A 15,400-nucleotide genomic window follows, 5' to 3' on the forward strand; every position below is an offset into this window, starting at 1 on the left:
CCTCTACAGTTTACGCTCTAGTACCATGGAAACTATTCTCTCATGTCTGAAATATGACCTACCCTCCTGTCCCTTCTTCCTGTCAGTGTTTTTCTACATATTCCTTTCTTCACTGATTCTGCCGAGAACTTCCTCATTCCTTAACTTATCAATGCTCCTTATTTTCAGCATTTTCTGTTGCATCACATGTCAAATGCTTCGGTTCTTCTCTGTTCCCGTTTTCCTCACCGTCCTTTCTTCGTTAACATACACAATCGTAATCCAAAGGTAATAAAATTGAGGCATAAGTTTGATACCAGTAGATTTTTCTGGGACAGGAATGCCATTCTTGCCCCAGATATACCGGTAGTCTGAGGACCTACAAATTTGTGACCATAGACGTGAAATAAAATAAATTTATTCTACATTTTCGGGACACTGTTATATTTGCCACCGTGTCGCAGGTTGTGAGACGTCATGAACAGTATACTAGTGGTGAAAATCGGCACTACTGTTCCACACTTTCCTTTAGGCTATTGAATCGGTTGTATTGGTGCAATATCCCTATTGATTAGCTGTGAGGCAAATTTTGACATGACACACAGTTACCTGGCTGGTGTCGTGTCGGATTCGTATGTCTGCTGTGAGGCAGTATTTTAGTTGCAGTAGTGGGGTATTATCTATCACCCCCGGTACAGCACACTGCTACACTTGGCTTGGCGGAGCTGTAAATAAAGTTTGCGGGTAAACTGGTGTAATGGCGGCGGGGGGGGGGGGGGGGGAGTGCCCTTGGCCTGGTGCTTGTTTAAATAAAGAAACAGTTGTTCCTACTACACAGCACACAGTTTTGAAGTTTGGTTCAAAATGGCTCCGAGCATTTTCGGACTTAACATTTGAGGTCGTCAGTCCCCTAGACTTAGAACTACTTAAAGCTAACTAACCTAAGGGCATCACACACAGCCATGCCGGAGGCAGGATTCGAACCTGTGACCGTAGCGGAGCTCGGTTACGGACTTAAGCGCCTAGAACAACTCGGCTTGAAGTTCGGAGTTTAACACATATGAATAAGTAGGCTTACACATGCATGACACATATGCTGGTCAAACTATTTTTCTTGAAAATTTTCGATTGAAAAAATGTGGAATTTGTGGTGGGACATCGTGGAATATTCGCATTTCTGGCCTTACAGTTTCATGAAGTTCCATAGGTGGTGGCCTTACACGTAGTCTTGAAAATGACGACCGTAACGCAGGTGCGCTCCAACCAGAGAGCTGACACTGCGCCTCTTTTGGCGAAAAAACGGAGCATCGCAGATATTCATAGGCTCTTGCAGAATGTGTACGGAGACCTGGAGGTGAACAAAAGCACAGCGAGCTACAGGACTATGCCTCTGCTATCACCACAAGTCGCGTGTGCCGATCTGCCACACAGGTCTATGACTGCTACAGTGATTGATCTCGCACCTTCCGACTTCCATCTGTTTGGGCTAATGGACGATGTGCGCTACAGGAATCAATAAGTGGATGACCGGAAGGTTGCTGATGCAGCAAGACTTTGGCTCCAACTCCGACCATTTGAGTGGTAACATTCGAGCATACAACCTCTTCTAAAAATATGGGTAAGCACGTTGCCTTGAATGGAGATTATGTTGAAAAATAGGGTCTCGTAGCGAGAAGAGTGGGGAGTAATATGGTGTGTTTGAATCCTGAATAAAACCAACTTAATTTCAGAAAAAAATGTTTTGCATAAGTTATTGTGTACCCCCAATATTACGGTAAAAATTAGAGTGAGATAACGTGTGTGCTTTAGACTAGTCTGTCGGAAAAAGGCACTTGCTATATAGACTAGAACGTCTACTTCAAAGAAATGTGTACAGCTACAATGATATAACACTTTTCTTGTTTTCTATGAGAGCCTGTTCTTCTCTGTGTAAATAATGCAACCTGCATCCAAATAGATCTTCTTACTGTAGTCAAGTCTTCGTCTACTCTACAAAGTTTGCTCCCCACAAATCTCTTAGTTACGAAAACTGACTATTCCCTGTTGCCTCACTATGTGTCCTACCAATGGATCCCTTGCCTCTGTCAGCTTGTGACATAAATTTATTTTTTTGCTCAGTTTGATTCAGTACTTCCTCATCAGTTCTTTTTACTGCCAGTCTCCATTTGAAAATACTCTCGATTTCGCCCATCGTTAGTTCATTTGCTGCCCAAATATTAAAATTCACCTACCACATTTAGTTCCTCATTTCCTAATCTAATTGTCTCAGGGTCGCCTGAGCCAATACAAGTACACTCCACTACCCCTGTTTAGATTTTTTTTATGCTCACTTTATTACTTCTTTTCCAGAAGCTATCGATCCTGTTCAACTGGTCTTCCAAGTCCTTTGTCGTGCAGTTAGCAACATGTTCCATAGATCATTTGAACGATTCTTTTATCGAAATCATTTGGAACGAATCAGTTTGCAGCACATGGATTGATGATAACTGTTACCATTAACGAACACATTATCTTTTTTTCCTACTCAAGCGACTGCACTGAAAACAAGTATTTTTTTTAAATTTTTAATTCTTTTACTGACTGCCAGTGAAATTCAGGGAGAATAAACTCAGGAATATGTACAAATGAGTTCGTCTTCCTTTCCAACTGATACCTTCCATTCATGCTATACTCAGCATTACTCATGCTCTAGGATATGGTTTAGCGACTATTCTGATGCATAGCTCATTACTTGGACGAAAGCCAATCATAAACAGAAAAAGTAGTCTCTGTTTGCGTAAAACTCATATAGCTACTTGGAAACCAGGAACCCTATGGATAAGATAAGGTCAAGAGGCACAGGTAATAACAGTGCTTTCTGTATTGAAAGTGATATACTTACGTTTCTTCTTTGGTAACGGTTAGCACTATTATAAGAAACATCAAAAATTTTTTCAGTTTTTTCATATGTGGTATTATTGCCTGCAGAAAGCACGTAAACAGTGTTGAACCTTAAATAAAACATGTTATTTAATAAAATGTGAAACACTAGTTTTTTCGCCATTTTCTTAAATTTGGTCTTATGTTACAGTTGGTGAATGCATCGTACACGTACTACGCACTGCTGTGTCAATTCAACAAACGCGCAAAGGAACGAGCGCTCTGAAACCTCAGGCAAGATGGTTAATTAAGATGAACGTCAACCAACAGTTTATCGGTGTTTACCATTAGTTCTATTTTTCTGTATATTTTTGTGTTGCAATTAGTAACAGAGCTAAGTCACGAGTCTTGTATGAAGTATTAAGGAAATGCAGGCTCTGGAGAATAAGAATTACAAAAACACTATTATAAAACGTCAGAAGCCGTGATGCACTTAGTTTGGCATTATTATTTTTATTGTCACTATGAGGCTGCAACAGCATAAGATTAGCTCTACTTCTGAAACCCTTTCAATAAAATTTTCTCGACGTATCAAAAATTATTCAAAGATAGAATGGAATGTAACTGTCCTTTACCCAATGAATTGTGTGTCTTTCTGCAGCAAGTTATCTACAACCATAAATTATAAGAAAACTTTAATTTCCGTAATTTAAGGAACACCATATACATTGGAAATTCAATTGAGACTACACTCCTGGAAATGGAAAAAAGAACACATTGACACCGGTGTGTCAGACCCACCATACTTGCTCCGGACACTGCGAGAGAGCTGTACAAGCAATGATCACACGCACGGCACAGCGGACACACCAGGACCCGCGGTGTTGGCCGTCGAATGGCGCTAGCTGCGCAGCATTTGTGCACCGCCGCCGTCAGTGTCAGCCAGTTTGCCGTGGCATACGGAGCTCCATCGCAGTCTTTAACACTGGTAGCATGCCGCGACAGCGTGGACGTCAACCGTATGTGCAGTTGACGGACTTTGAGCGAGGGCGTATAGTGGGCATGCGGGAGGCCGGGTGGACGTACCGCCGAATTGCTCAACACGTGGGGCGTGAGGTCTCCACAGTACATCGATGTTGTCGCCAGTGGTCGGCGGAAGGTGCACGTGCCCGTCGACCTGGGACCGGACCACAGCGACGCACAGATGCACGCCAAGACCGTAGGATCCTACGCAGTGCCGTAGGGGACCGCACCGCCACTTCCCAGCAAATTAGGGACACTGTTGCTCCTGGGGTATCGGCGAGGACCATTCGCAACCGTCTCCATGAAGCTGGGCTACGGTCCCGCACACCGTTAGGCCGTCTTCCGCTCACGCCCCGACATCGTGCAGCCCGCCTCCAGTGGTGTCGCGACAGGCGTGAATGGAGGGACGAATGGAGACGTGTCGTCTTCAGCGATGAGAGTCGCTTCTGCCTTGGTGACAATGATGGTCGTATGCGTGTTTGGCGCCGTGCAGGTGAGCGCCACAATCAGGACTGCATACGACCGAGGCACACAGGGCCAACACCCGGCATCATGGTGTGGGGAGCGATCTCCTACACTGGCCGTACACCACTGGTGATCGTCGAGGGGACACTGAATAGTGCACGGTACATCCAAACCGTCATCGAACCCATCGTTCTACCATTCCTAGACCGGCAAGGGAACTTGCTGTTCCAACAGGACAATGCACGTCCGCATGTATCCCGTGCCACCCAACGTGCTCTAGAAGGTGTAAGTCAACTACCCTGGCCAGCAAGATCTCCGGATCTGTCCCCCATTGAGCATGTTTGGGACTAGATGAAGCGTCGTCTCACGCGGTCTGCACGTCCAGCACGAACGCTGGTCCAACTGAGGCGCCAGGTGGAAATGGCATGGCAAGCCGTTCCACAGGACTACATCCAGCATCTCTACGATCGTCTCCATGGGAGAATAGCAGCCTGCATTGCTGCGAAAGGTGGATATACACTGTACTAGTGCCGACATTGTGCATGCTCTGTTGCCTGTGTCTATGTGCCTGTGGTTCTGTCAGTGTGATCATGTGATGTATCTGACCCCAGAAATGTGTCAATAAAGTTTCCCCTTCCTGGGACAATGAATTCACGGTGTTCTTATTTCAATTTCCAGGAGTGTATATTACAGTGAATGTCATCAATGACAATATGTCTGTACGTGGAAATAAATAGTGCAGCAGATTTTTTTCGTATTATAACACCAATTACGGACTTTTAATTCGTTATTAATTATAATTCTAGCCTACAAGATTACATGAGGTAGCAATTTCAAGTCATTCCTTTTTGTAGCATGTATATGTTTAAGTTTAGGCCATTTCACGAAACAAACATTGTGAATTAAATCCTGCCTTATACGTGGGAGCTAACTCCTCTCCACAACATAATGCTGGGTGATCTCTTATTTTGACCAGAAATTTCGAGCTCCAATATTAGGTAATCATCTCGGCTGATACCTCTGTTAATTACATTTGCTTCTGGTAACAGTCTTATTCTGGCCACGAGTGCTTTACTCGTATTTCTTGAAAAATGTCATGACTTCCGCCATGAGCTGCTGATAAAACATTTATTGAAACAGTCAATTTCGGTCGATTGCCAATCGTCATATTCTTAAAAGCCTTTACGGCATCGCATTAGGCGAATATAAAATCGCAGGCAGTCGGCTCTATGCGACACACAGCCGTTCACAGCTTTAACGTCGATTGCTGATATAACAGGATAGCACAGTTAATATATTTACATTGTAATTTACGTTGTGATATGACAACAGTGACAAATTTATCGGTTTATTGTCTGTCAAAGATCTTGTATTTAAGAAGTTAATGATCGTCAGACAACCGAAACTGGTTATTTAAATAAGGAATTTATCAGCAGATGAGTGCATAATGTCATATCTACAAGCTGTGGGGCATTATCTCCTGAGAATACGCTTTACTTCTCAGTTGGGTGCCTTACTGTCGCATGAGCATGCTGACCACACTAGCGCCTGATAGCATTTACCTCCAAAACGCTGGCCGCCACCCACTACAATCATTTACAAATTCAAGAGGAGACTATGTTATGTGTAGAATTATTTCATATTTCCCGGTATGAGAATATCACTCGTAAGCCCCTGATATCAATGTTGGTTCAGGACTCCAGCCTTGGGGTGAGATGGCACTGCAGGTGCTAGATGGGCTTTGATTGTAAGTAACTATACGACTATAGCCCATTAAGCAGCATTCCAGTGCTGACGCACATTTCACAAGTGTCATGCGGACATCACAGAGACTTCGATAGGCAGGAGCCGGTGTTTTTTGCTTTTGACATTAGTGTGTGACACATTCTCGACGAGTTTATCAGTAGCGGAAGCAACCAAACGCGATCCCTTGCTTAACAAGGTGATGTCGGCGATACAGTACGACTGGCTGGGGTATCTTCTAAACAAAACACAGACGGCGTCCCAAAGGTACTTTTTGTTGTCACACACCCTTGACGTAACAAAGCAGTGTCCATCTCTTACCGACCATCACTACTAAGGCCGGGATGAGATTCAGATTACACTACGCCCCCATATTCCTAAATTCGTGGACATTGCACACTGGGATGTGTGCAGCATGAATTCCTTAGTGTGGCGTCAGATTTATTGGCCAGGTGTGGACGCCGCCATTGAACACAGGGACCGGAACGTCCATGTCTTCGTTCTAGGTCTACATTTGATCCCCTGCTCCCGCCCGAAGCAACCTGGGCAGAGAGATTTCGTTGATGTCCCCGTACCATATCAGCAACTGTGCGGATGCCCTCTCTGATTTCCCATAAGAGGCACAGATGGCTCTTATATTAATGCCTGCTACCATCCATGTTTTGTCTTCTAACTGCGGTGGTCTAGCGGTTCTAGGCGCGCAGTCCGGAACCGCGGGACTGCTACGGTCGCAGGTTCGAATCCTGCCTCGGGCATGGATGTGTGTGATGTCCTTAGGTTAGTTAGGTTTAAGTAGTTCTAAGTTCTAGGGGGCTGATGACCACAGATGTTAAGTCCCATAGTGCTCAGAACCATTTGAACCATTTTTGAATCTTCTAACTTTGCAAAAGAGGAGGAACATCGAAGGTCAGATGCACAAAAATGTGGCGACAAACCTTTCTAGAAAACGCTTGCCAGTTTCCTCACCTTTTAATCTACTGGTCCAGTCCAGTCATCAGACGGGCCAGGCTGAAATTCCGCTAGTGTGCTGGTCTTATTCACATGTTCTAAATCACGGCCGGATAGTTCTTCATCGAAACAAACTCCGGTTGTGGTAGTTTGCATCGTCTACTAGGGGAAGATTAAGCAACCACAGGCATAACACATAACAACCTCTCCCCCCAACCTGATTCTCACTTCCTGCCCCATCCCTACTTATGGCGAGATGGGGAAGGGTATTGTCTGCAATAACCAAAATGGGGGCCAACGCAGGTGGAAGCATTAAAAACAACAAGTACTTTTGGCAGCCCCAACCACAGCCTAAATGCCGTCTCTCGCCCTCAGGATCGAACATAGGGATAGAGATCACTCAGCGATGCAGTGGCGGCTGAAAGTAATAATAACAGATTTTACAGTATACGAGGGTTTGAACTTAAATAGTGGCAAGTATTTATTCACAACCGATACAAAAGAGTTACATGTTTGCCCCTGTTACTGTCCTTCAAAGCAGGCCCCAGCGTTGTGTATAACCCGTTGCCAGCGATGTGGAAAGCGTAGTATACCGTTAGCAGAGCCGATTCTGTTGATGGTACGCCAATTGAGTCGGTGTTTAACTAATGATCCATTACAGTTTACTCTCCTTGGATATTCATTCTGGACTAATCTCGTATGCTTACTGTAGTGGCGTAGCAAGACAGCCAAGCCACTCGGAGGTAGCCGAAAGGCACGCGTAAAGCTCACGCAGATTGGCGTGAGGTCTGGAACAGGACAATGTCTTGAGAATTGCAAATAAAGTACGTAGATGATGTAATACTTAACTTTAATCCATAATTGGTGTACATCGCACTTGACGGTACAGGTTTTTATAATAAGCTCAATATAACTGGTAATGGCGCCTTGCTAGGTCGTAGCAAATGACGTAGCTGAAGGCTATGCTAACTATCGTCTCGGCAAATGAGAGCGTAATTTGTCAGTGAACCTCTGCTATGAACGTCGGCTGTACAACTGGGGCGAGTGCTAGTAAGTTCCTTAGACCTGCCGTGTGGTGGCGCTCGGTCTGCAATCACTGACAGTGGCGACACGCGGGTCCGACGTATACTAGCGGACCGCGGCCGATTTAAAGGCTACCACCTAGCAAGTGTGCGGAGCTGAAATGGAAGAGGCATGCGGTACATATCGGTGGAAATAATTAATTTTTCCCAGCACACTCTGTAGCTGCTTCAAATTCTGCGGCGAAGGCAAGTCTTGTATGGCATGGAGGTGCTCTGGACTGGGATGTATGCCTTGGGCATTGATTACATGTCCCAGATAGGGTAAGTCACGAGCAAAAAACACACATTTGTCCTTCCGCAAGCGAAGACCATTTCGTCGCAAGACCTGAAATAATGTTCGGAGATTGGCTAAATGTTCTTCTTCCGTCTTTCCGGAGATCACAATATCGTCCAGATAGTTTGCTGCAGTAGGGACCGACGCACAAACAGTGTGCAGATATTGCTGAAACAATGCAGGGGCGGATGCACACCCGAATGGCAGTCTTTTGAATCGATACAAACCAAGATACGTGTTAACCACCAAAACGCGCTGGGATTCTTCGTCCACCGGTGTTTGCAAGTACGCATCTGCGAGGTCCAACTTCGAAAAATATTTACCCGGGCACAGTTTGTCAAAAAGATCTTCCGAGCGGGGTAAAGGATAAGTTGCAATCACTAGTTGTGGATTCACCGTTGCCTTGAAGTCCATACAAAGTCTCAATTTTCCGGAAGGTTTTGGCAAAATTACTAAGGGTGATGCCCAGAGAGAAGCCTGCACACGTTCAATTACACCTTGTGATTCCAAATCGTGTAATGTTCGTGCGACCTCATCACGCAATGCGTGGGGAACATTGCGCGCTCTGAAAAATTTCGGTTGCGCGTTGACTTTCAGTTCCAAATGTGCTTCATAGTTCTTAGCGCAACCAAGGCCCGGTGCAAAAATATCAGCAAATTCTTCACATAGACGAGAAACACTGGCTGAAGGCACAGTCTGGTTCACTGATAGGGCCTGAATTACTATAGACAAGTTAAACAACTGAAATAAATTTAAACCAAACAAGTTCACTCCAGAAGAAGAACGAAGTACGTAAAATGACACAAGTTTTGTTTGTCCCTTGTATATTGCAAGAAGGCTGCACTGTCCTAACACAGGGATATTCTGAGCGGAATAGCTAGTTAACTGAACACTTGCGGCACGCAAGGGAGGTGTGCCCAGTTGTTTGTACGTGTCTTTATTGATCAATGAAACTGCAGCTCCGGTATCAAGCTGGAATGGGATCACGGTGCCATGAATGTCTAAGTCTACAAAAAGTTTATTGTCCTGCTGACGACAAGAGCGACTGTCTCGTGCAACGTGAACAGACACTGGGACAGAATCACATGCGACCGGACGGGATTTCCGTCGATGTCGACGCAAACTTTTTGTGGGACGAACACAGTCACTGGTAGGGAGAGTGGCACTGGGCGGAGTGGAATGAACTACATGAATGTCCATGGGCGAAGGTTCACGAGCCCGGGTAGTCATGGTTCGATTCCGGCGCGAAGCAAAGGGCCTGGACTGGTTGTGAGTGTCCGATCTAAGCTCTTTCTGGCAAACACTCTGAAAATGTCCTTTTTATTACAGAAAAAGCAAATAGCTTGGCGTGACGGGCAATTGTCACGCGAATGTCTAGTTGCACACCGTGGGCAAGACTTTAGCACTGCATTTGCATGCTGGCGCGGCCCACTTTTTGGAGAGCTTGGCGGCAGCTGCGCGTACGGGCGCGAGGGCTATTGACAGTTCCGTGCAGCGCGCCCGGTGGGCCGGTTAACGTGACACACGGCTCGCGAAGTTGCAAATGATTCCTGAGCAAAGTCAAGTGTGTCTTGCCGATCCAATATGTCCACCACTTGTTGAAGGGAGGGATTGACTAGCTTCAAAATCTGTTCCCTTATACGAACATCAGAAACGTTCGGTGCAATTGCATCACGCACCATAGTATCTGAATAAGGGAGTCCACATTCACACTCAAAAGCACAATCCCTAGTAAGGCCGTGCAAAGTTGCAACCCACTCTCGATTAGTTTGACCAGCCGTACGTTTGGTACGAAAGAACGTGTACCGTTTGGCAACTACATTGACTGATTCTTTGAAATATGCATCTAATGCAGACAAAATTTCGTCGTAGGACAGAGTTGCTACGTCGCGTTGGGGAAATAATTTCACTATCACACGGTACGTGTGCACCCCGACGGATGCTAACAAAAAAGGCTGCCGCTCGGTACCTTGAATTCTGTAGGCAGCGAGATGGAATCCAAATTGGCGTGACCACTCCGTCCAGCTTCCCATTGCCGCATCAAAAGGACGAAAAGGTGGTGCAACTGCATGTTGTGGCTGCGGTAGCGGTGGAGCGGCGGCGGCCGCATCGTTTTGCATTGCATGTTGACCCTGGACGAGCTGTCCGAGGGCATCCAATAACGCCTACGTCTGCTGATTCTGCAAGCGATAAAATTCGGACAGTACATATGGAGATTGTGGCGAAGCCATGACACAAGTAAATTAAGGCAAGATCAATTGGTACAAACGCGATTTAGCTCGTCACCAACTGTAGTGGCGTAGCAAGACAGCCAAGCCACTCGGAGGTAGCCGAAAGGCACGCGTTAAGCTCACACAGATTGGCGTGAGGTCTGGAACAGGACAATGTCTTGAGAATTGCAAATAAAGTACGTAGATGATGTAATACTTAACTTTAATCCATAATTGGTGTACATCGCTCTTGACGGTACAGGTTTTATAATAAGCTCAATATAACTGGTAATGGCGCCTTGCTAGGTCGTAGCAAATGACGTAGCTGAAGGCTATGCTAACTATCGTCTCGGCAAATGAGAGCGTAATTTGTCAGTGAACCACTGCTATGAACGTCGGCTGTACAACTGGGGCGAGTGCTAGTAAGTCTCTCTAGACCTGCCGTGTGGTGGCGCTCGGTCTGCAATCACTGACAGTGGCGACACGCGGGTCCGACGTATACTAGCGGATCGCGGCCGATTTAAAGGCTACCACCTAGCAAGTGTGGTGTCTGGCAGTGACACCACACTTACAATAATCTTTCCGTGTTTTGGACTCTGTTTCTACCGAGCCGCCAGCCATACACCAGTTGGATTTCTTCGTCAGCGACCACTCCGAATTACATTCACTCCACCGATCACAACAACACTACTGCGTGCCAGTTGATATGAACTTTTCTGCTACCTACGCCGATTAGGACAAAAGACAGTATCAATACGACTCTGGTATGCTGACTTCAAGATATCTGTAACCGTCAACTATATATAATTATGGGAGAGCAGTTACGTGGAGAGGCGCATCAGACTGACAGTTTATTAGCTGTAGCGCAATGAGATGTGTGAAAATCGGGGGAAGTGGATGCCACTCGGTGATCATCGTTCTAGTACATTATGGTGTAAAAGCTTGTCGATAATAGCCACAGAGTCTATAAAAAAAAAAGTGGAGGCGTGATGCGATCAGGATGTTGAACAATATCAATAACAGTTGAATTTTAGGTGTACTGGTTGAAAGTGACTGTGAGGTGGCCCACTTAAACCCTGTCATGACAATTAAACATAACGCTCAATTTTTTCCTCTTCTTTTTCAAAGCAGTCCCTTACCGAACACGTGAACTGGCGTGCTCCGCTGTGTAGCAAACAGCACACAAAATAATCTACGAACTGAGCTATTAACACAAACGACGAAACGACAGACACTGATTGGTAGCTCCCTGGCACGTGCCTGTCTAGCTTTCAGAGCGGCTACGTGGCTCCCATATCCCGCTCCAGTGTAGTCGGTCGTCGGCTGGTCGCTAGGCAGCGGTGTGACGCTACTGAGCTGTCAGTACCAAAGACTCGTCTCTCAGACTACAGTATAATACAGCATTAAATTTCTTTCATGCAGTCTGGAAGGCTGCTTTAAATAATCACGTATTATATCAGAAGCAGAGAGTTATACGAGGGATATCCACAAAGTACATTACGTTTTGGAATTAAAAATAAATGAAGTATTGGAAATTTTTTTTATTATATACAGATGAAAGCCACACTTAAATACTACTTTTCTACATAGTTGCCATTTAAATTAAGGCACTTATCGCAGCGATGGACGAGCTTGGAAATTCCTTTGTCGTAAAATTCGGCCGCCTGCGCCTTCAACCACGTGGTTACCTCATCTTGAAGCTGTGCGTCGTCATCAAAACGCTGCATAGCCAACCACTTCTTCATTGCTGGGAATAAGTGGAAGTCGCTCGGTGCCAGGACGGGACTGTACGGCGGATGAGGAAACATCTCCCACTTAAAAGATTCGAGAACTTCACGAGTGGCATTTGCCGTGTGGGCCCTAGTGTTGTCGTGAATCAGCAAGATCTTTGAGCCCAACTTTCCCCTGCGCTTGTTTTGTATTGCTCTTCTGAGGTTGTACAGAGTTTGGCAATACCTTTGGGAGTTTATTGTAGTGCCTCGTTCCAGGAAATCCACAAAAATCACACCTTTTCTGTCCCAAAAGAGGTAACCACGTGGTTGAAGGCGCAGGCGGCCGAATTTTGCGATGAAGGAATTTCCAAGCTCGTCCATCGCTACGATAAGTGCCTTAATTTAAATGGCAACTATGTAGAAAAGTAGTATTTAAGTGTGGCTTTCATCTGTATATAATAAAAAAATTTCAAATACTTTATTCATTTTGTATTCCAAAACGTAATGTACTTTGTGGATAGCCCTCGTATATATGTTAAGGCTCAACGGCCGCTTGACCATCTTCTTCTGTGTGGATGCACAAAGTGCCCGAACTTTAACGGCAATCGGTAAAAAGCCGCGAGTAATGAGTATAATGGGCAGGGGCACTATGAATATAGTGCGGGACAATAAATTTAGAATGTGGGTCTCACTGGAGGCGTGCCAGAGATAAGACCCTGCAGTCGCACTATCATCTGTGTCCTCGGTGGCTCGGATGGATCGAGTGTCTGCCATGTAAGCAGAAGATCCCGGGTTTGAAGCCCGGTCGGAGCACACATTTTCAACTGTCCCCGTTGACGTATATGAACGTCTGTATGCAACTAAGCGTAGTGATTTCATTTGTAATTTCATTCATTTATAATTGTCTTCTCAGTATGTGTCTAAACTGCCAATGTTAAACAGTGCCCCTCTTCATCAATTCTCGCTGAAAAGTAGTTTTTCAATTTTCTTACCTCTTTTACTGCCTGCTTACTTCAAAGAGGAGTAAAGTCCGGTTCTGTTACGTCATCTTCATCTACATTTCGTTGTCCGTTCTCTACATTGACACAACACCCTTCGTGATGAAGCTACAGTATGAGTTCACTTACGCTAGTTTATACACTTTCGGTGAACAGTGCATCATCGATATTGCCATATCCCTCGGATAGACCAAATTCCTCTGCTAAAGTGTGAAGTTCGTACACGTGTTCGTTTAGGCTGTTTCTACAACATCGTCGGCAGCTGGTGAAGCACGGTCATTAAAAATAAACGGTGACTTCTTGAAGCAATTGCTGATTGTAGTGGATGTTACTTGTTCTAAGGCTGAAGAAATCCACAGTTTAACATTGGCAGTTTAAACACATACTGAGAAGACAATTATAAATGAATGAACTCACTACGCTTAGTTGCATACAGACGTTCATATACGTCAACGGGGACAGTTGAAAATGTGTGCTCCGACCGGGATTAAAACCCGGGATCTCCTGCTTACTTGGCAGGCGCTCTATCCATCCGAACCACCGAGGACACAGACGATAGTGCAACTGGAGGGACTTATCTCTGGCACGCCTCCAGTGAGACCCACATTCTAATAGATTTCCCAAGACCATATCCAGATTAAACATTCGACGCAAAATATGTCTCAACACTTTTTACCTGTTAAACACTAAAATTTTGAATATTCCACTGATCCAGTGTTTGGCAACATGAAGTTGAATTTGGCGGCAAGAAGACTATTTTCACATTTATAGAACAGCAAGGGAAGTGGCATTACCCATAAGCAAAACCAATTTCCCCCTTTCTTTTTCCAGTTTTCTATCAAGTTCCAGGAACCATTCAGTGAGTGTTGTTCTCGTTATTCAAGAACGTTTATTACCATACCACTCCACATTCAATTTACTCAAGTCAACACCTTTCGCAAACTTCCCGATAAGTAAACGCTTTTCAAATTCGCTCACCATATTAACACACAGTAGAGCAGTGAGTCGCCGTTTTGAAATTTTGACTCCTGAACAGTCTTCATCTATCAGGATCATTGTTTTACTGGGAAGAGTTTTGAAGAAACGACCGGTCTAGTCATGTTTAAAAATGTTTCTTTCTTCATAATCTTCACAAATTCTCGCAACCCTTTTTGACAGTCTCACACTATGTTTTCATGCACTGATCTGGATTCACCACAGACGGTGAGAAAAGAAATGTTCTGTCTACTCCCTAATGTCTCGAGTCAATCTACAGATGATTTAAAATCGTTAATACCTAACTCCTTGACGATTGCGAGTGCTTTATCGCTGATCAGAGGTCGACTAACTAGCAAGTTATTGCTGTGAGCACGGCAGAACCAGTCGAAAGTAGAATTGTCAACTTTTATGCGTGGTGTGTTGGGAAAAGCGCGTTTACTGTTCAGGTTATCATTTCCAGTCCACGATTTCAGAATGCGTGTTGGTTTGTGATCTGTGTTTTTCCAAGAGCAAACCTCGTGGCTACATCTCTAACACTAAGCTTTTCCTTTTCCTAGATATTGATTATCTCGTCCTTTTCATTCAGCGGTAACCGTTTCCTTTTTTTGACATCTTAGCACTACAGTACATGAACTTTCCTCGCCGATAGCTGAGTGGTCAGCGCGGCAGAAGGACATGCAAGGGGGCCGGGTTCGATTCCCGGCTGGGTCGGAGAAGTTCTCCGCTCAGGGACTGGGTTTTGTGTTGTCCTCATCATCACATCATTCCCATCGACACGCAAGTCGCCCAAGTGGCGTCAACTAAAACGACTTGCACCAGGCGACCGGTCTACCCGACGGGAGGACCTTGTCATACGACATTTCAGTACATGAACTCTCTCGCTTGAAGTCAGCAACATTAAGCACTTTCAGCCCCCTCCACACCGTGACACTGAGAAGAGCTTCTCGGTTGCACTTCCGCTGGTAAAACACAGGTTTAAATGGGTGTCTTCACATATGCCTTCTGCGGTGCTTGGCAGGGGATTGCCTGCGAAGCAGTGTGTCGGCGCATATGAAAAGCCGGCACGTGAAGTCAGCTCAGCAGTAGCGGCATCATCAAAGCTGTTCGCGACAGTGTCAAACATGACAAC

The 15,400-nt window shown here is 45.2% G+C and overlaps 1 protein-coding gene across 1 annotated transcript in view; it reads left to right on the forward strand.

The window, feature by feature from the left end:
* The window catches only part of LOC126204109 (odorant receptor Or2-like), a 71,078-nt gene extending 67,954 nt beyond the window's left edge, over positions 1-3,124 (forward strand). The window contains exon 5 of the mRNA XM_049938525.1: positions 3,050-3,124. Within this exon, the coding sequence (XP_049794482.1) occupies positions 3,050-3,124 (75 nt within the window). The remainder of the gene's footprint in view (positions 1-3,049) is intronic.
* Positions 3,125-15,400: the final 12,276 nt, after the last annotated feature.

This window comes from Schistocerca nitens, chromosome 9, assembly GCF_023898315.1.
Source record: "Schistocerca nitens isolate TAMUIC-IGC-003100 chromosome 9, iqSchNite1.1, whole genome shotgun sequence".
NCBI lineage: Eukaryota > Metazoa > Arthropoda > Insecta > Orthoptera > Acrididae > Schistocerca > Schistocerca nitens.